Source organism: Varroa destructor, unplaced genomic scaffold, assembly GCF_002443255.2.
Source record: "Varroa destructor unplaced genomic scaffold, Vdes_3.0 BEIS01000003.1, whole genome shotgun sequence".
Taxonomy (NCBI): domain Eukaryota; kingdom Metazoa; phylum Arthropoda; class Arachnida; order Mesostigmata; family Varroidae; genus Varroa; species Varroa destructor.
In genome coordinates, this window is record NW_019211456.1 from 53,624,767 (window position 1) to 53,644,910 (window position 20,144).

The 20,144-nt window shown below is 37.0% G+C and overlaps 1 protein-coding gene across 7 annotated transcripts in view; it reads right to left on the bottom strand.

Moving 5' to 3' along the window:
• The window catches only part of Tsp (Thrombospondin), a 128,298-nt gene that overhangs the window by 94,883 nt on the left and 13,271 nt on the right, over positions 1-20,144 (bottom strand). For 4 of the 7 annotated variants that reach the window (XR_015323157.1, XR_002671931.2, XM_086982742.1 and 1 more), the window contains exons 4-7: positions 17,602-17,682; positions 14,660-14,794; positions 10,961-11,151; positions 1,975-2,162 (exon numbers count right to left, since the gene is read on the bottom strand). Coding sequence is in view for 5 of the 7 variants with exons in the window: in XM_086982742.1 (XP_086838868.1) it covers positions 1,975-2,162; positions 10,961-11,151; positions 14,660-14,794; positions 17,602-17,682 (595 nt within the window). In the remaining 2 variants the exon portion in view is untranslated. Of the gene's footprint in view, positions 1-1,974; positions 2,167-10,960; positions 11,152-12,277; positions 12,566-14,659; positions 14,795-17,135; positions 17,536-17,601; positions 17,683-18,388; positions 18,535-20,144 lie in introns of those variants that run through there. The other 3 variants (XM_086982744.1, XM_086982745.1, XM_022797544.2) reach the window with 3 other exon arrangements.

Here is a 20,144-nt window from a genome sequence, read left to right on the forward strand (position 1 = left end):
TGGCCAAGGTACCCATTCTAATGCCAAGCTACGGAAAATCTGGTGATGACAGACCTATGGTCACAGCGAAAAACGTATAATTTCGGTATGTTAGCTGCTACTTGGGGGGACAAAGTTCCTTAGAACCTATAGAAAGCGATTGCCTAGAATATTCTAGAAGGCAATCTTTCGATATCTCATATGACGCATGCACGTATGTAGATTCTCTCCGGCGTGTATATATCTAGAGAATAATAAATTCCGTTTTAGAACACGAACTTAACTTTTTTACACTAACCGTTTATAATAGGTTGAAATGCAGGTTTTATTGCTAAGGTCTTTATCCATGTTCGAAGTCCAATTGTCTCAATTTGGCTTCCGAAAACGTGAATGTGTGTGAGGTGTGTAGTTGTGCTAAAGCAAAATTTTCATCCTCATTATCTAAACCTTCACCAGACAGCGCGACTTGGAACGTGAACAAATGCGGCACGCATCTTGAGTTGTAACTTTTCACCTACAAATGTTAATTTTAATCCAAAAGCGCAGAGCCTTTATGATTGTTGAGGGCATTTCTGGTCTGGCCCGTGCGCTAGCGAAAACAGTTTCAGAAACTAACATTTTTCCGCAATAACTTTTTAGCCTCTTCCACGGGCGCAACCCGTCGTAAACTGTTTGATTCATTTCACAATGACTGGATGTAAAAAAACAATTTTCACATATTTTCACATATGAATTTAATATTATAAATTCACCCTTCAGCTGAGTTAAACCTTATTTGTAGCACGGAATTAAGTTTTTTCATTGTCTGCGGTGGTTCGACCGTCAAGCATTCATGGACTGGTTAGAAAAGAGGGCGTATGATGTAAGGTGAGCTTTGTTTTTGGAGTATGTATAAAACACGATAGATATGTTTTTGTGTTTTAATTAAATGACATCACTAGGTATTGGTTGCAAGGTTTTCCATTACATTAAAAGTAATGCAAGTAATGTTCTTTTTCCGTGAGAGATCAAAACTGCGGATTTCGTTGAATAAAACGAAGCTATCGGAGATACATTGAGTCACATAAAAAGCTGGCTGTTTCCATCTTATCGTAGCACTGTGTGTTAATTGTAGCTACTTCTAGGCTTTAAGTTCCTCTGTTAACCATACCCTATCTAAATTCAATACATTCGAAAACAAAAAGCGTTCGTTAAAGGATGTACTTCAGCCTCTAAGTGATTCCCATCAAAGGTGCCGGAAGAATCTTCCTTTGCGTACTAGCACGAAATATTAAAGAACGCATCGAACGGCAAGCTTAAAATCAAAGCTCTATATAAATTGTATGCAAATTATTTAAAATTTGATGGTAATTGTACAGCTTGTGATAGAAAGATACTACTGAATAGATACTAATACCAGATAGCGAGAACATTACGTGAATATAGAAGCACCGAAATGCGCAATTATCTCAATCAGCGGTTTTCACCCACTACTTATACTCTTAACGGGTACGTTACTTCGAGAGCCCAATCGTTTCAGTATATAAATGTGACTGTGATTGATCTTGATACACATCTGTCACTGAAGTATTACATTCATAATAACGTATTTCTTCAAAAGCTGCAACTTGACAGCGCCTATAGGCCTACTACGAGATTGTGGATATACTACGGATATGAAGTGGGCATCTATCCGCAGTGATCAGACGCAACGACACGGCAGGTTGAAACCAGGAACTCAAATAATTTTAAAAGAACACAGGTGCAGCGATGGGAAGGAGTTTCGAGTCTGGCGTTTTATACGACACGCCTCCACAGCAGATTAAACACAGACCCACGTTTTGTTATGCTGTTCGTGTTTTCTTTGTTAACCATGAAGCCGTAGTTATCCAATCGAACAAATCACTGCTAAATATCCGAATATTTTACTTGAAAGTGGAAGTTTCCTCTTTACGATGACAAAGACGCAATTTTTTAAGCCTCATTTCCTAATTACATTTTTTAATTATATCTTACCTATACACCGTACTCCAGGTAAGCATGGCTCGTCGCTGCAAGTGACTGCGGGCTTACAGTCTTTTCCGTCACCTAACATCTCTGTTGGACAGGGTCCGCATCGCGGTCCAGATGCAGTATCCATGCACTGAACACCAGGGAAACATGGCCGGTCGCTGCAACTTGGCTTCTCTCCGCATATGCTGCACCTGCCTCAAAGTAGGAAACATTTAATTTGTAAATTTAAGCATAATAGAATGTGACAGAAATTATAAAACAGCAAAATAATACTAATACTCTAAACAATCAAAACATTAGAACAGAAGAGTAGACAGGGTCTGTATCTTTTGGTTGAATTCATAATTGAATGCTACAGTAGCTACAATATCGACAGTGTCCTGCTTTTTTCCAGAGCTTTTATGTAAAAGAGCAAAATGAAAATACACTCAATTTTGCTCTTTATTCATAAGATTCGTTTCATACATCCAACAACATTAGCCTGATATGACAAGTTGGTAGCCCTCGTTTCTTCGTTGAGACCGTACAAATTTTATTATTTCTATCTTTGAATTTTGTTTTCTTCGTCGGTTAATTTACGGTACCGTATTTTTTTTGACTATTTTCAGTGACAAGTTTACAAAGTTTGCTGTTGATCGATACTCACGACATGATATGTACGTATATATATATATAGAGTTCCATCTAGATTCGGACTGGCTTTGTTGGCAAAGTTAATAGATCGTTTATGATACCCGTTTATTATTGACAAACATTTTTTTTGTCAAATTCATCATTTTTTGTCAAAAAAAAAAACAGTTTTTAAGCATAGTATTTATCGGTAACGGGTCGTGAAGATGAGCTCCAATGGTTAACCGTTTTGAGACATTTTGAGCCTCTTTGCAACTGCCAGGTTTTTAATAACTTTATACTTACCAATCTCGCTTGACGCATGCTTATTATTAAAGTTATTGCGTGTTAGAGAACGAATGTTTTGAAAATGACTAGTGACTGGTTTAGGCCTCAAATTAAAATGGGGAAAAGCGTTAAAGTCAATGTTATTGTTTGAAATAAATCATATGTAAAATTTCGAACTTCCCGAATATATATATAAAATCAGGTTGCTTGTTCAAACCAGAAAGTTTGAAAGCTCAGCTCCTAGGCATACTGCGCTGAAGCAATACAAATCCGGCCGAAATGTCTTTTATATATTAATTGTGTGAGGACTGAGTAAATCGTGACCTTTACAGGGGCTCAGGTGGCCGATGCCATTTTCAAATTATCCAACCGAAAGCATACGTCCCAGAAAAAATCTATGATAAACACGTCAAATAGGAAATGAGGTATGCATGTCGTTTGACGAGTTCTTTAATACCTGCGCTGATGAGCAATAGATACCGAATGCTTGTAATAATACATAATCGCTCCAACAATCGTCGACAATGGCGTGCACAGAGTTTTAAAATTATTCATTCAGAAGCGTTTTTGATTGTGGGTGAACGAGACACGAAACGAGACGTTAATTTTTAGCCAAATCTTCAGTCAGTATACGGCAACACGTTCTTTCCAAATGCTTATACTTTTTATTATCTCTTGATTGGTATTGACAATCGCCCGACACCGTTTGATAAACTTTTTCCAATGTTATCGATAATGGTTGCAGCTGCTAGCCGTCCCACATGTTCATCATCAATGGAGGTAGTGCGACCAAATTTAGCTGGCCAAAATGTTAGTGGCAAACGGTGGTGCAGAATTCCCGTAAGCAGTGTCCATTTCAGTTTTGATCTGCCTGGGTGCATTGCCTTTCAAATTAAAAAATTTAAGGATTCGACATAAATTTTTTTGATAAAGATAACTGAGCATCTAACATGGTTAAATTTTTTTACAAGTATTACTCAACGCATACACAGTTATATCATTAGAATATTGTTTTATGAGCAGCGCCATTTTGATGTTTTGGGCAGTGCAGCCGTACAAGGCTATTACCTGGCTTGATTATATAGCTTTTTAAGATGAAGTGGAAATTTCAGTAAATGTCTGTATATTTACACTAATTGTTATATGGACTCGCCCTACGCTTGCTTTGCTTCAATTTAGCAAATTTCATCCGTACCATCAGCTCTAACAAAAATACACACTAACAGTTATCTCTTTGCAATTACCTAAGTCCAAATGACATGTTACTCTTTACAAATTATTTCATCGTGTTGTTTTAATATGAGCGAATTATGTTACGTCTGTTCGAACATATGAGTATATAATCAAGTCGCAGAACTACATTTTTATAGCTATCTGGTGCAGTCCTTCTGAGATCTTCCAACACCAATTCCGTCATCTCGTTCTAGTCATTTCGGTACAGTAAGTCTGTTTATTGTGTGCACTTGTCGTATTATCAATCAAGGTAATTAGTCACATCCAACATGATCAACTTTATTATGGTTAACATTCTATCCTTTTACGGAAATATTCTAGTAATCTCTTTATTACTTCGTCTCAATTACCTCGTCTTCCCATTACAGTTAATTTGTTACCACACTGTATATATCCTGCAACTTGAAGAGAATTTGCCTTACCAACAGGCAATATAAGCTAGAAAAAATCACTCAACGTATACACGTAGTTTTAGCCTCCGGTCGTGTATGCAACGCCAGTGTGAGCCTTTACCTTACTTAACCCTGTCAAATATATGTTAACTATTCCTACCAAAAATTTTCTCAAAATCCGATTTTGTGACATTAGAATTGTTTTGAAGGGTGGGAAAATCGTTGGCCACACTAAATCGTAGAATTAACTGGAAAAAGACAACTGGCGTTTGGCTGATTAAGACATGCAGTAGGCACAGAGCCAAATTATCAATACTTTTTTTAACACAATGAGACCGCTGTATAGTTAAAACGTTTTTAAAACAATATGCAATCATGACTCTTTTCGCATCTCTCTAAACACTTTCGCCAACTTCCACACATCGACATATTTCATGAATTCCTGAGAATTTTTCAAAATCATCTTAAAGAAAAAGTCCACAGCGAAACATTGGAGTTTTTTTCAAAGCTTAATGTTTCTCCCACTTAATAAAGCTAGAGAAATCAAGAAACTTTAACACATATATCCTCAGTTTAATATTATGTTTTATAAAAAAAGAAATTGCCTTTCAGAAAAGTGCTCATTCGGTTGAAACGAGGTTAAACCATATGCCGAAATGGTTGATATTTAATCAACTATTGTATATAACGTTACTTCTCTGATATTACACATCCAGCAACGCATTTAAAGAAAAATATTTAACAATAAAATATATGAATAATATATCACAGGATCAATGACACTTAAAGGCTAAAAAAAAATTAAAAGCTTAGAAGTTGTAGCATCAAATTCATAAGAGAAATAGAGAGAGGGTAAAGAATTTAGACAAAAAGAGAATCAGTGTGCCAGGTTTCCGAGCGACAACACTAGAAGAAGCTATCTGGATGGTGTTTATCACTTGTCCTCACATCTGTTACAAATGCATCCCTCGTCGGGCTCATGGAGTCGCCTATCTGTACATAATTGGTGATAGAAGTTCTGGACTGCGAAACGGACAGTAATCTAACAGTTTACTCGGTTCGGCTTCTTCTGCCCATCATTTCTCATTACCTTTGTATGAAAAAATTCATTATCTATTTCGGCGAACTTCTACGTCTACCTGCTCAGACACACGGAGACGGGGGGGCGTGACTCGCCAGGAGTACAGAGCAAGATCTCCTATTAATAACAAAGCGTCGGCAAAAAGGTAAACTATTTGGTTTCTTGCTGTATGATAAAGACCCAGGACGTGTTTCAAAAAGGAGGTCTTTACTTAGTTGAGTAATTCGCAATATCATACTGCAAGGTTTTTTACCACTTAAACCGCTTCCGGCGCCACCTTCAGGTCAAAGAGACTAAATGCTGTCGTGAGGGAGAAGCGATTTGAAATCCTAATGTCACTTGAAACGGTCAACGTTTTTCTATATCCTTTCGTGAGGTGCAATACGCAAGTGTTACCACTAAAAGAGATAAGTACGTTGAGACACGGGAATTTACTTAGGAACCAAAAGAAAAATCCGGAAATAAATATTGTGTCGCCAGCCACAATCCTGCCTTTTCTTTTGAATTTTATGACCTTCGTCGTATCTAGGTTGACCGTTAAAACCCATTCAGTTGCTGTTACGCAAAGCCTAGCCAGGAATTCGCTAGAGCCATGGTTAACTAAGATATCCGCATAAAGACTACCGAACAGGTACTTTCGATTTCTTATTGCCAAAAACAATAGCACTGCTAGAGGAATTGTATCACTCGTCGTGAGCATATCAGCAATGTGATATCGATCCAATCCAGCTTATCGGGAAGACGGTCGAGCCACAGCTCGTTAGCTGTTGTATGGCTGTCGCTCTACCTTTACTTTTGTTATTTGCCGACTCTCCAAAGCTTTCATGTATTTCTTTTCAGCATATTCCTCAAATGCCGGTACCGAGTATGCATTGTTTCCCCAAAGTCCGCAAACGTGTCTTTAGGCGAGCGCAAAGTCGCCAGTTACGATTAGGAAGGAAGGTCGACAGAGCGACAGTGTTTGCAAACCGTTAACGAGCTTCTTTATTAGCCGGTGTAGAGATTCGTGCGTGACAGATATGATCCCTACGAAATAGATGTGTTAGCTATGTAACATAATGTCGTCTTTAAATAATCCTAGTGAGAGATTATTCACTCTACCTCCCCTAAGGTGTCTTCGGCCACTAGTCTTGCAAGCTGGAGGGTTCACGGCGTAAAGGCGAGGGATATAGAGTGGGCACACTGCTTGTTTCTGTCAGCACCAGAATGTTAACATTCTTTCAGACCCTCGACGTAAGGCACGCTAATGCTCAAGCTCCCTCGTATTTCCATCGCCTAATTCTTAGCGTTTCGCTGGATTCGGTTTTGTCAAGTACTCTGCGATCGATCCTTTGTATTACCGCGATGGCGTTGGTAGGAGCCGCCGCGTCCTAACGCTAGGTTCTGAATGTTCGCCACTGTAAAAACTTTATTCATGAAATCTTCGATTATTACAGCGTTTGGAAGAAGAGAACAGCTATTTGAGGCCGTCGATACGCCATGTGCACACAATAATTCAGTGCCATTCGGAGGACCGATTTTCACGAAACTGATCGGACTGTTCGACCGCCTCGTCTGCGGCGGCTGCTGCGCTGTGGCATAATTTGTCTCACCTCTGTATTTTTCAAATTGTTATTGATTTTTATCTATTTGTCTGCTGAATCCTTATTTTCGTGATAATCCTTGATTTTCGCATCGGAAATAGGCTTGACAGCTGTTTTGATCTTAACAGCTATCTTCCTCTCTTGCTACTTCGCTTCGGTGGCTGTATTGACCGCTCTCGACAACTATACGTTGAGTGATGGAGTGAAGCACGACAGAAAAGATGGATTCTCTTTAAAATAAATTCTACTACGGTATCCACGTACTTCTCAATTTTGGCCATCATATTCTCAAGTTCCATCCTTAGGCAGACAGTATGGCAGACTATTTTTCGGACAAAAGCTGTTTTAAAGCCATATCAAAATGCTCGATCATACTATGCTAATTAGAGGTACTACTTTGATGAGTGGGAAGCAGCTATGTCGAGCGATCGTCCGGACAAATTGACCATTTCATTCTTCTCTGATAGCAATAACAGTTTTCCCGATAAAACACTTCATTTTCCAAGACCATGTGGTGAAACAGGAATGAAAAGCAATTCTTTGTTTATCGTAATAATCAAATGGACATATTTATAGACATATCAAGAAGCATTATGTCGGCCAGTCTGCTGTTAATACATTACACCAGTGGCACTTCCATTTAGACGGTTTTGTTATCGAGTTCACACGTTTTACGAGGCGTTTGGAATATTTTGCACACCTTATACACTACACGAATAGAATAATTTGAGAACTCTTATCACATTTAGCACAGCCACCCTTACTATATAAATTGTATTCTGTCAGGAGTTGCATATCCGTATGAGAAAATGTTTTTTATGACTATTGCCAGTTTTTGTTATTGTTGTTGTCACTCGAACATACGCACGAACAGGAATCGCTCACCGGCTCCTGTTGACAGTAGTGTAGTTGGTAACAACTTTCTCTTCACCTCTATTCCTTCAACCAGAAGAAATAATAAACTGTAACTGATGAAAGAGTCGTCTTTCGTCGGGTGTGGGTTCGGCACCATCATCTACTAAAAAAAGTTTTAAAAGAACTGTGCATAAAGGCTTTTGCAGTAGTTGTTTGATTATTCTGAAAGCCATTCACTCACTTATTCTCAATAAATCCGGGGTTTTGAAGTACTGGTGGGCGCACATAGTGAAACCTGGTCAATTGACACATAGATTACGTGAGGTTTGAATGACAACATTTGCAAATAACGGTACGGGGGCCAGCTAGTTGACAAGCCCACCAGTCCAGGGAATACCACAATCTTTTCTTCATAGACTATGAGGGCTTGACCATGTTGATATTAAGTCGACTTATTTTGAGTGCTTTTTCCTTATAACTTTCACAGTAACACCTCAGAGTTCAGTATTTCAATGTGTAAAAAATAGGGGCTGGGAGCTGGTTCCCCTGGTTGGCCACAGTTCTACGTTCCAGAGATGAATGTTTCCGTTTACAGATCGGAGGGGTAATGGTGACAGTTATTTAGATTGGAGGGCCACCCTCACTCGTAGAAAACTACCGCCCAGTTATCCAAGACTTTATACAACGTCCTATATATATATATATATATTTTTTTTTTTCTTAGTTATATATAAAATAACTGTATATAATAGATATATAGACAAATATATTAATTATATTATATAAAAAAGGTTAAGCCCTTTCCCTAAGGAAGCTCTTATGTGGCACACGCCAGCCACGATTAGGCCGCGAATGATTGCTTTACGCCGTCTTCATGTTGCAAGCCGCAACTTTGCTACTAAGGTCAATAAATTCGGTCTAACCAAATATTCTACCTTCTTCCCTGTGTGCAATCCCTGCGGTTAGTTTTGGTATGTTTCTCCGTAAAAGATTACAATGTATGTTCGAGTCTTCGATTATAAGGATTTGCAATGCACCTTCAAAGCGGCTGACTGCATTTCCATTTGATATGCGTCTACTAGGATAAAGTTGTCGACTCCAAAGTATGCGGAAAAAGGCAAAAAATTTTTGGGTTTACCTGATGCTGGTTAAGCATTGCTTCATCTAACACAAACTGAATCGAGTGTCTGTTTACGCCAGACTATAAACCTAGAGTACTGCGTGTTAGAAAGTTTTGTAGGGGAACACGTTAGTGCGCACAGTAACTCTGACAATACAATGTTTACGGCCACCAACCGTCGTTAAAGTAGATTTCTGCAAGGATCTAGGTGTGATGTTTGATAGGGTCATTTCATATTCACGATGCAGACCTCTGCTGCGTATATTATTTCACGGTATTTTTACTTTAGCGGGTCCGGGATATATTTGCAAAATAAAGGCCATTACGGAACCCATCATTATATTTCTCGGCATAGTTATGTCTCTTGCTAGCATTGCTAACTTTCAGGCTTCTCCGAGATTGTGATGAGAGACGTTGTAACTCGTAATTTCTCGACAGTAGCCATCCGAATTGGGAGAGGTTGTTGCAATTTGTTTGTTAATAAAAGCGACATTTTGTTACTGTATTATGTTTATTACAGTTTACTTTAACGTGTATAACTTCAATCTAGCTTTCCAGTATACACACGTGCATACAGTAAATTTTATTTCTTCTACAGTATACCGCCCTAGCTAGCTATGGCTTACTTATGTCTTCCGCCTAATAACAGCAATTGTAAGAGGTACTTAATTTTGTGCCATCATTGTAGAATAATAGAAACAGTCTAATAACGGTCGTCTGCAACCTTTTTTAGCATCCGAAGGCTTTTTAAAAACTGCAAGCCTACTTTTACCTCATGAACTCCACGTCAAGTCCACGAGAACACTTATTTCGGCGCAAAAGTGCTATAAACAGAGTACTGTAACTTAGTTCTAATGTATATATATGTATATTTTGGCTCTTTGTACAATTTTTATGCGGTACCCCTTTTGATGGACAGCTGTAGAATTCGCTCAAATCCTGTAGGACAGGCAGTTTTTTCCTAGACAAGGCTAGGAACAAGGGTTCCTGGATATAATGGTCCATAAAGAAAGATGGAGTAAATATGTGGAAAAACATTTAGTGTATCTCTAAGAAAACATGGATAGTGCAGAGATCTTCGCTAGTTAGTAATAGTCTACTAATTAATAGTATTTATATGTCTACGGGTGTAATATATTCCTGAATTTGAAACTCCTTCAAGTTCAAGGCCATCATACATTGACGCAATTTAAAAAGTAAGAGTTAGCGTTCATTTTTCTTTCTCATATAACACAATGAATCAACAAAGGACATGAGTTTTTTTTTGTTTCGATTTCTTTAAAAACAGTATTTATGTTACAAGCGGTTTTAAGTTCTGCTAGCTAAGCGCAGCTTCTGATGCTACTGCTTATCATAATTGTGCTATAAAGGTAGAAAATACGATGTGCTTTATAAAAGATTGAAATATACGAACATTAGTATTAACCTTGAAGAAATTATTACTTATATTGGTTCAAATCGTACTTAAACGATAGACCCTGGTTTTTCAAGGTATCCACATGATGACAGTAGCTTTGCTTCGGCCAATAAGTTACTGATTTTTATAATAGTCAAGCCTTCTTATAAGTAACCTAACCATCTTCAAGAGTTTAGGCGAAAATAACTAATATAGATAATGTGCTACAGATTTTACCTGAAAAAGAACTTTAGAAATCTTTAATGTCGTTTAGGCACAGGCGCAATCATGTGCTATAACGAGATTTATTTCAAACAGAGAGAACTTTAAAAATCATTCTTAAGTATCTTACTTTACGGTGTTTACAGATTTCATATATTAGCCCCCAGTATTTTACACATACATTTTCGTAATATATTACATTCTTATTACCTTTCGAGCACATTTCGAATTTGGTTGGTTGCTCTAGTTTGAGCTTCAATTACGGAACGTAGTCCTTCTAGGATCTTACTGACACCAAATGAGGGAGCACATAAAGCTTGTTGGCTGTCATTGGACTTCACAGAAAATCTGGAGTGATGCGTTGAATGAACACTTTTTATTGACTCCGCTTGCTCCGGTATCTGAAACGGGAACCCTACTATTAACAAACTTGAAAAGTAATGACGGCTCTTTAATTCAAAAGGATACAGCGTTTAGCTTAAATTCTAGCAATAAGGTAGTTCTTATTATTATGCATACGCCATCACGCCCTACGATTTTCTCCATCTTTCATCAAATGTATATATTTCTTCTGGTCAGACATGTTCTGGAATAAAAAAAATTCTGAAAACGACACAATAATTGAAATATAAAAAAAAGTTTAATAAATGGATTAGCGGGTCAAGTACGCCGAGATACAACTATAGTAAATGAAAAGACAGCCTGTGAGAATATATGTAAGAAATAGGTATGCTAAAACGCTTTGAATTGCCATATACTAAAATTGCGCTAGTAAACGTCAGCGCAATATCTTGTAACATGAAAGAATGAGCATAAGCCTATGCATCTAATGGAAACTACTACATCATATAGTTTTCTCTGGCTACTCTAACAATGTGTTATCTTGGTTTATTTTGAAAATAGGGAATAGGCTCACTATAATGTTTTGTATTCATTGTATGTCAAGGTAGGCCTACTACAGTACACATATGCTAATAAATCTTTTTCGTTTGTTCCACTCATGAATATAGTCAGCCGACTGGACTAAGTGCGATGTACGCAAAGGTAACTCTTCTCTGCTTTATTTCAGGGGTTGACAAATAGAAGTTTTATTTCAATAGCAAGTTTCGATTCTTGTACGAACGAAAAACAGCCCAAGTTAAAGCAAGAGCGTCTTAAAATAGATTAGATGTAATCAAGGTTGCACACAAATAATTATGACTGAGTTTACAAATTAATGCATGTCCCTCATTCCTTAATAGCGAAGATGACTACCATAACTTGACAGCTATGATCTTCTTTATAAGCGTCCTATAAATAGCTTTTGAGGTCAAATACTCAATCTAAGTTCAAAGGAACAAGTGATAGAATGATTATAGATGTTTATGGGACACCGCTTTCCATTAGTGATACTATTATACTATATTATTGCACATGGCAACTACAGACAAAACAAAACCAGATTTTGTATTTACTTCGAAGCCCCTTTTCTTAGATCATATATGTTCTGTCAGTTATTCACTATAGTATTGACTGAGTATAACTCACATTTCTTTGTAATCCGAAAATTGAAATCCGTATACTTAAATCGCTTCAATAAACTCAAGATAAAACATTCTTCTCCTGTGAAATTTTCTGCTTGTTTTATGGGCCATCACTCTCTGTGGGTCCCAAGTCGCAATGTGCACAGCTTTCAGCTTTAAATCTTTAAAACCATTCTTGTTTAAAACATGTGTCTATTGCTAGTACACTTCTAGACCATGTAGACCATACTTTTATCTGAACCTCAGATAAATGCTAAAATGTTGATACGTTGCGAAGAATTGCAGGTCAGTTTATTTTTGCGCAGCAGGATTATTCATACTCTGAAAAACGAGATTAGTAATTTAGATTAAAGATTTCTTGTGCAAAAAGTGAGAAACTTGTTTGGCTTGATTATCAAACACATGAACACACGCGTATATAGAAAACGTAGTATCGACGAACAAATGTATGGCGAACGTTTGTACTTTATCCTACACGTTGTTCTTTTTGAGAGCTACCGACACACGGTAGTGTCAAAATGACACTACAAACAATCCCATTGCATTGTTGTCATGATTTTAAGCAAAACCCTTCAGGTTATTCTATGTGAAAAATTCTTTTTGGATCATTAGCATGCCATTCATGCCAAATATATATGCGCCAAATAAGCTCTAACGATTTTTATGAAATTTCTTTTTAAGAAGATTTCTTTTCTACAAAAATCTTCAGAAAAATTTTAATTGAAGAATTAATTAACAGAAATTAAACAGGTAATCATTTCGATGTACGTTTCGATATGTAAGATAATCTGTATGTATCACTTTACGATTTATAATACGTGTGATGCCCGGTAGATGAAAACTGAAAACGCGTTGTAGAGCCTGCAGATTTAGGGTCTAGGAGCGCATCTCACATCATATTCGAGATTTCGCAGTGAACTTATAAAATGCATCACGGCTACAGCTTTTGATTCCGTCTTCTACCGATATTCAAAGCTGCATAGAGTTATTTTTATACGTTTTCGAGAAAAGCAAAGTCGTCTGGTCGCGGTGAGTGTTGTACCTGACAAGTATACACTACGAGATGATATACAATAGTTAACTCATTTACATTCTTTATGCGAGGAACTTAGCACCCGTTGTCGGATAGATACATGTATACATAAAGATGTGTCTTGCAACAACAAACCTAAATACGACACTACCTAAAGACGTACCTTGTGGACAGCCGGGAAAACGTTTACCAAACCTTATATACTCCGATATCGGTATCAATAAATCAGCTGTGGTTTCAAAAACACATTTAAAGTCGTAGCATACAATATCTACATTTATAGTGGAGTTTTTCTACAGAGCTGTATCGTTATAAATATATGAGGGCATTCTGTTATTTGCCTTCCTTTTCAACACGCAAATTGCTCTGCTAAGATTAGTCATCTATTTCGGCTTCATAGTGTTTGCTTTTCGATTGTTTTGTCCAGTCCCAAATTTGTAACAAACGAACCGATACTGTTCCTTGGGCCCATTTTCTATTCTAATTCAGGTATGGAGGGATTCACACCTTCATGTACATCTTCGGTACACAAAGTGTGTCGAAAGATTTTGCTTAAATGAGACTCAAAAGATTAGCTGAACTAATTGTTGCTCTTTTTAAGAGAGTGCTATAAAATAAATCTTTGGGATTCAAGTCCTTTTATAGTTTCATTTTCCCAAGTAATTGGCAAACTTCTCCACATCGATATTATTCTGTTATACTTTTCGAAACCAGTACTGACAAGGTGAACTCGCCTTATAAGCTTCGAATTGGATCTTATACTGCTTGTCAGTATATTTCGTAGCATTGTACCGGCTGAGAAGTACTAGGGTAACAGTTTTTCAATATAGAGCACGCGTAGAGAAACTTCCATTTATATACATTATACTTTAAATTTCGCACATCTGCAAAGATGTTCACAGCGAAGGTACTTTTCCAATTAATTAGCAACGATTGTAGCGTAGTTACGTTATAGTCAGCATCTTTGAAATGATGAGTAGTAACTCGTTAAGCGATTACTAATTTAGTCGCCATGGAGGACGCAAACATTGCAGACCTCCACATTCGTCATTCATTGTCTTGACAGGGACACAAAAAGGAGACTTTCTGGTTAAAAAAACTTTAGTCTTTCTATTTATAGCATTTCTCAAAAATAAACACATGCTATCTTTTGGATTTTTCGGGATTCGCATGATCCTAGTTTAATTACATCTTAATAATGCAGGTTAAGCGCAGGTTATTTCTTTAGGCGTTAAACCGGAGCTAATCAATGATTTCTTATTTAGTTACCGACCGAGTATTAAGTACAAATATTTTGGAGTATTTACTTGAATAATTAAGCCACATAAAAATTTAGCACAAAACAATACATACGTCGTACTCTGACAGAAAGGGTTGAGGCATGTTGAGTTTTCGGGAAGTCCTGCATTTGTGAGAAAAGATTTTCACATCTGTGACATTTGCGTATATTTCCAGCGTCATTCTGCGATCCCGCAGAATTCGTAAGACCTGTGTGGGAAAAGTTAATCGTAGTAAAATATGTGATATTTGTTCTTAGTAGTTATGAAATTCAGAAAAAGTAGGTCTGTTCTTTATACTCCCTGCTGGCAACCTACCTTGGGTATTTTTGGCTAAATAATGCTCATAATAGGTCTTCTACAGCTGCAAATTCTACGTATGTCTAAGAAATTAATGAACTATTACGAACTATGAAAAAATAATTACATGATTTGAGTTACATGCTACTATATGTTAGTAATGTTAGAAGGATATATAGAGGTTGTGAAGAAGAGGTATGAGCATCTCACGACTTCCGTAGTAGTGTCCAAAAGACTTCAGTGCCGGAAGCTATGTTCCAAGTCGGGGGTTTAGCAAGGCAAAAAACCTAAAGCGAATTTGGAAATACATTATTCAATAATGTTTAATTTACTCGTACCACTGTAGCTTTATGGATAGGAATCGAATGTAGAATGAATCCCCATAGAAGTTGTGTGTAATAAAATGTAAAAAAATAGCTCTATATCCTATAGTGTACTATACAAGGAATGTTCTTGCAACAAATTATTTAATGCATAATAGGGTTTAGTAAAAGGAGCATTTTATTCCGTCTGATGGTGGAATTCTATAGTATGATGAATCAACTTCTTTATTCGTCCAAGTCATCTAGTATTTATGTATCATAAGAGAGACTCAAAGCGGCAACATCCGAACCGTTTAATTTATAGGATCAGTAGTGGCTGCCACTAGGTTGGACAAAACATGATTTCTATGTAGAGGTGAGCTTTCGTTTGTTAAATTTATCTGGGTTGTCTTTCAGTGCAGAAATTATGACTAACATTTTTGCGTATACGACTATTCTATAGGTATTCGATATATCGTATATCTTTTAGCTAGTCTGCTTACAGATATCACAACAGGTGCTCGAAATACCATAAGACGCTTGATAGTGACGAAATACGTTTTCAAAAATAATGTTCATTCCTAAACAAGTCTTTGTAATCATACCAAAAATAAAAGGATTAGCTATCTTCGGCTCCAAGGTTGCCTAGTTGGATACGAAATCTAGGGTCGTCCTGTTGACCTTGAGACTCTGATGCTTGACGCCCAAATCGTCCAACCTTTTCTGTTTAAATTTATTCTTGTAAAATGTATGAAGAGTGCTCTCTACATAACTTCATTTGACTTTCTTGAAAATCTAGTTGCCGGAATCTATATCACTGCAACTCTCTCTAATAGCTGATACTTCCCAAACACGCGTGATTATTTATAAATAGTTATCAGTTGGCTGTCGCTTTTTCCTAAATTGTCGCTGTTCTATATACATGTTGCTATGCCGTAGAGCAAATAAGTTGCAAGGCTTATTCTCAAATTTTCAGCCTATAGAATCGAAGGCACGTTAAGATCCTGTACTGTAGCGAGGGCACCTTTCTCGGATCAATTTTCAAGAAATATCAGGTGAAAAAGCAAATGGGTGAATACTTCTAGGTCTTTGGCTAAAATAAGATGTGAGTTATTATTATTTTAAATATATTTAGCAAATAATAAATTCCTCCTTGATATTTGGTGTTAATTTACTTAGCTAATTTACTGGATGAAGTAGCAGTCTTCTCTTTCACTTGCTCAATCAGAGTGGTTCTTACATGATTATATATTTAGCTATAATATTTCTTATTTTACCTTTACAGCAAAAGTTGGTGTTAAACGGTATGATGTCAATTCGGCGTCCCATGGTGTTATTAAATTTAAGTTTTTTCCGTCGAACTCTATCACAGCTTAATGTTTTCACTGCAAATTAGTGCAAAAAGCATCGTACCCCTAACTATTCCGCGAATTAGTTTGGATTTTAAGGAAAAATTAGTAGTTCAAAAACGAAGAGCGTATTTTTTTTGACTAAGTTACCGTTATCTGGAATAATCTGGAAAAGTTGGTAACTGTATATATTCTAGCAACAAAAAGGATACTTAACAAATACTGCTTTTTACTCACTACGTCGCCTGTTTTTGCATAACTCCATCCGTTGTGGTGTCTATGCACAGATATCTTATAAACATATGTATTTTAATTGGTGACCTGGCAATCAAATAAAATCTGGGGTATGTAATATTGTTTTAAGCTGTGCGTAGTTCTCGTACGTGCCGGCTTTGACGGTGACGAACAGCACCACTTAAGTACAAAATAGAATGTACGAAAGGTATTACTACAACATGTTTCAAAGGTTTTGCATCGTGAATAGCCACTTTTTCTAGGTGGGCCTTGTTATTATCCTCGGATTACCTGAGCTAAATACGAGAATGCTATTTGGTGACATTACCATTCTAATGAAATTCAGCTTTGTGAAATGACTACTTACACGTGAGTGCTTGGACAGGTAATCGGTTTTTGTTGCGGAATCTGATGGCACGAATGCCTTGGTAGAAAAGCAGCCACCTTTAGTTTTTCGATTGCCACTAAAAGCACGCCTCTATCTAGTTACGACTGTACCGTGGAACATCATGTCCGTAGTGTGTCTCGGAGCAGTCTACTACAAAGGTGTCTCTAAGATGATATAACTAAAATAGCGCTAAGATGTAAAAAGACTAGAATCTGTTATGACTTGACCGGAGATAACTGTAGTAATAATAAGTAAAGTTGATTATTTCGAACCGTTTGTCTCCCGCTCTAATCTGATACACACAATGGCCTTACAAAAAGCCAAAATGTATTATCTATAAGATAAGAGTACAGTAAATCTAAATCAATTGTGGAAACTAGTCTAAACAAGGAGTTGAACCATACTATAAAGTTATTATCGATACAGCAATTTCGTTTTCACTTACCTGAGCACTTTGAGCGGCCATGAATAAGGGTATATGAAGGGCCATCTCATGTTGTAACTCACAATCAAAATACAGCTCCACCTGTTCCAATAAAATGAATAGCAGAGAAATAATCTTTTTAATACAGTTAATCATATAGTAAAATTATTTCCAAATATGACTTCTTAAAGGTAACTCATATAATACGTGGTAAAACTAGTTCAGTTACCCTTTTGCTCTACATATACTTGAGCCTAGTTTTTACCTCGTGACTTTGATGGCACCAATGCACGTGCACGGGACTTTTAATACATTGACAAGCATATATATACACCTATTTAATAGCTCATTTCATGCGTATACGCATTCCATTTGGTTTTTAAAAGCGATTATTCGGTTCATTGCTTAGGTGTTTCCTTCCTGTATTGGCCTTGTTTACAATAAGGCCCTGATTATGAAAAGGTGCTCTAGCCACGAGTAGCCCGAGAAATTCCGGGAGGTCGTCAAAATATTTGTTTCGATAAGAAGGATTTTAATTGCATGTACGACTATTATTATTAAGCTCGAATCGTTACAGCTAGTCATTTCAGATAAGGTCTAAACTAAGGTTTTTACAATTTCTTTTAGTTCATTGTATGGGTATTAAATGTAAACGGTTGTCATTATGATTTCATACACAAACTTTTATGCATGTTTAAGTTTCAACATCAGGGCACATGTTTTTAAAAACCGTTGAAAAATGAAAATAAGATAATACAATTTTGAATATAATTAATTGAAGTATATTATATTTCGAAGACAAACGTACCACTATGCCAGATTGACCTCAGGCAGAAAGGATTTCAAAGAACGATATTACGTACTCTGAAGCCACTACGGTGGAAGGTTTAGAAAGATCCTTCAAAACCTAAACAAAACTTCCACCCCAAAATTTCCACCACAAAGCCCTTTCCTCCCTTTTTTGTTTGCTTTGTAATACATCAGAATTATTTAAAAACAGGGGATATTCAACTAACTAGGCCTGCGCTTTTTTCCCATCCTTTCCTTATTTCCATCATCCCATTTATCATGTCTAGCACCGATCTTGGTAGAATCACCAATGTATATCTTTTCACTCGCGTGTACCACAGGTCTGGGCAGCGTAAAATGACGTAGCTCACATCGTTTTCTTTGCGGGAATCGGGAGTCCTTCCAACCTTATGAATGCGGCCCGTAAGGGCTTGAGTTTGATAATTCGTGATATCATTCTTGTTTACGTTCATCCATTGCTTTAGGTCCTGAGAAAAGTAGCGGTTCCAATCTTCTAAAGAGCCCATTACCATATTGCTCCATTTATCTTGCCATGCCTGTATTGTTAAATCGCTAGCTTTCTGTTTCTGTAGTGATGAGTTTGTCTTGTGCTTAATTCTTTCTTTGATTATTCTTAATCATGGAATGGTCTGGAAATAGCGTTCGTCGAGTTTGCAGAACTTTTTGCGTATTTTCGCCACCCTCAGTGTGAGCAGTTTTTGCGACCGGCCCCATACCGTTTAATAATCGAGAATATAATAGCTAGGTTGATAGGCTAGCTATCGATATAACATACATTCTGTCACATTAGCTACTGAAAATGAATCTTGAAAAATACTCACTTGACCCACTCTATAGTCAATATTTAATATGTTGATAGCGGCCACTGGCTTAAAACTCTGTCGCTGATACTATTATCATACTCATTTGTCACATTCCGTTTTAATTGTCTGATATGGTAGTCTATTACCAACACGAAACTTAACTAAAAGTTTAAGTCTGTAACCTGTAAACTTTCTGTAGTATTATTCGATGCGTTTCTCAAGTAAATTCAAGTGCTCAGTATAAGCCTATTTTACATACAAATGCATAAAGAAGCAGAGGTACGATATGGACGTTATACAGCTCTATACAGGTTAGAGGAAGATTTTAGACTGATGTACTTAGGGCCGACATCAGAAAAAACAGCTTTGTGCTGTGAATGCGACTTGCTAAATGAGGTTTTAAATCGGGTATTTAGGTCCTTAACAAGTTTTTTAACGATTTGTGTTTTTTCTCTCGATTTGCTAAGAAGTTCATACTACGGTTTTGCTTTTCCATGTTACAGATTCGATCAACTATGTTTAACCGCCTAACTGACTAAGGGAATTTTGTACGATAGCGTAATCCTCGACGTTGCCTTTGCTACGACAAATTTGATATCATTATCATGTACATAGTGCTGCGCTCGCTTCTTAATTTCATTCTTGACGAAGTCAATAAGCAGCATTCAGCATTATCTATGTACTTAAATGCTTACCTGCAAATAAGCAATAGTTTTTGCGGGCATGATAATTGCGCCCGTGACGATCAATCCATCATTTTGTTTGCCTATCAGTTATAAGCACAAGTGGTCTCTCGAAACAGGTCATAGATATACTTTATTTTGTATGCTAGGTGACATAATACTACAAGAAAACAGCAAACGTAGAGATCAAAACATTTGGTTTAAATATGAGATTTTCACCAGGCGACCTTCAAGGCAGTTGTTTTACGACGATTCTACCTTGTATAGA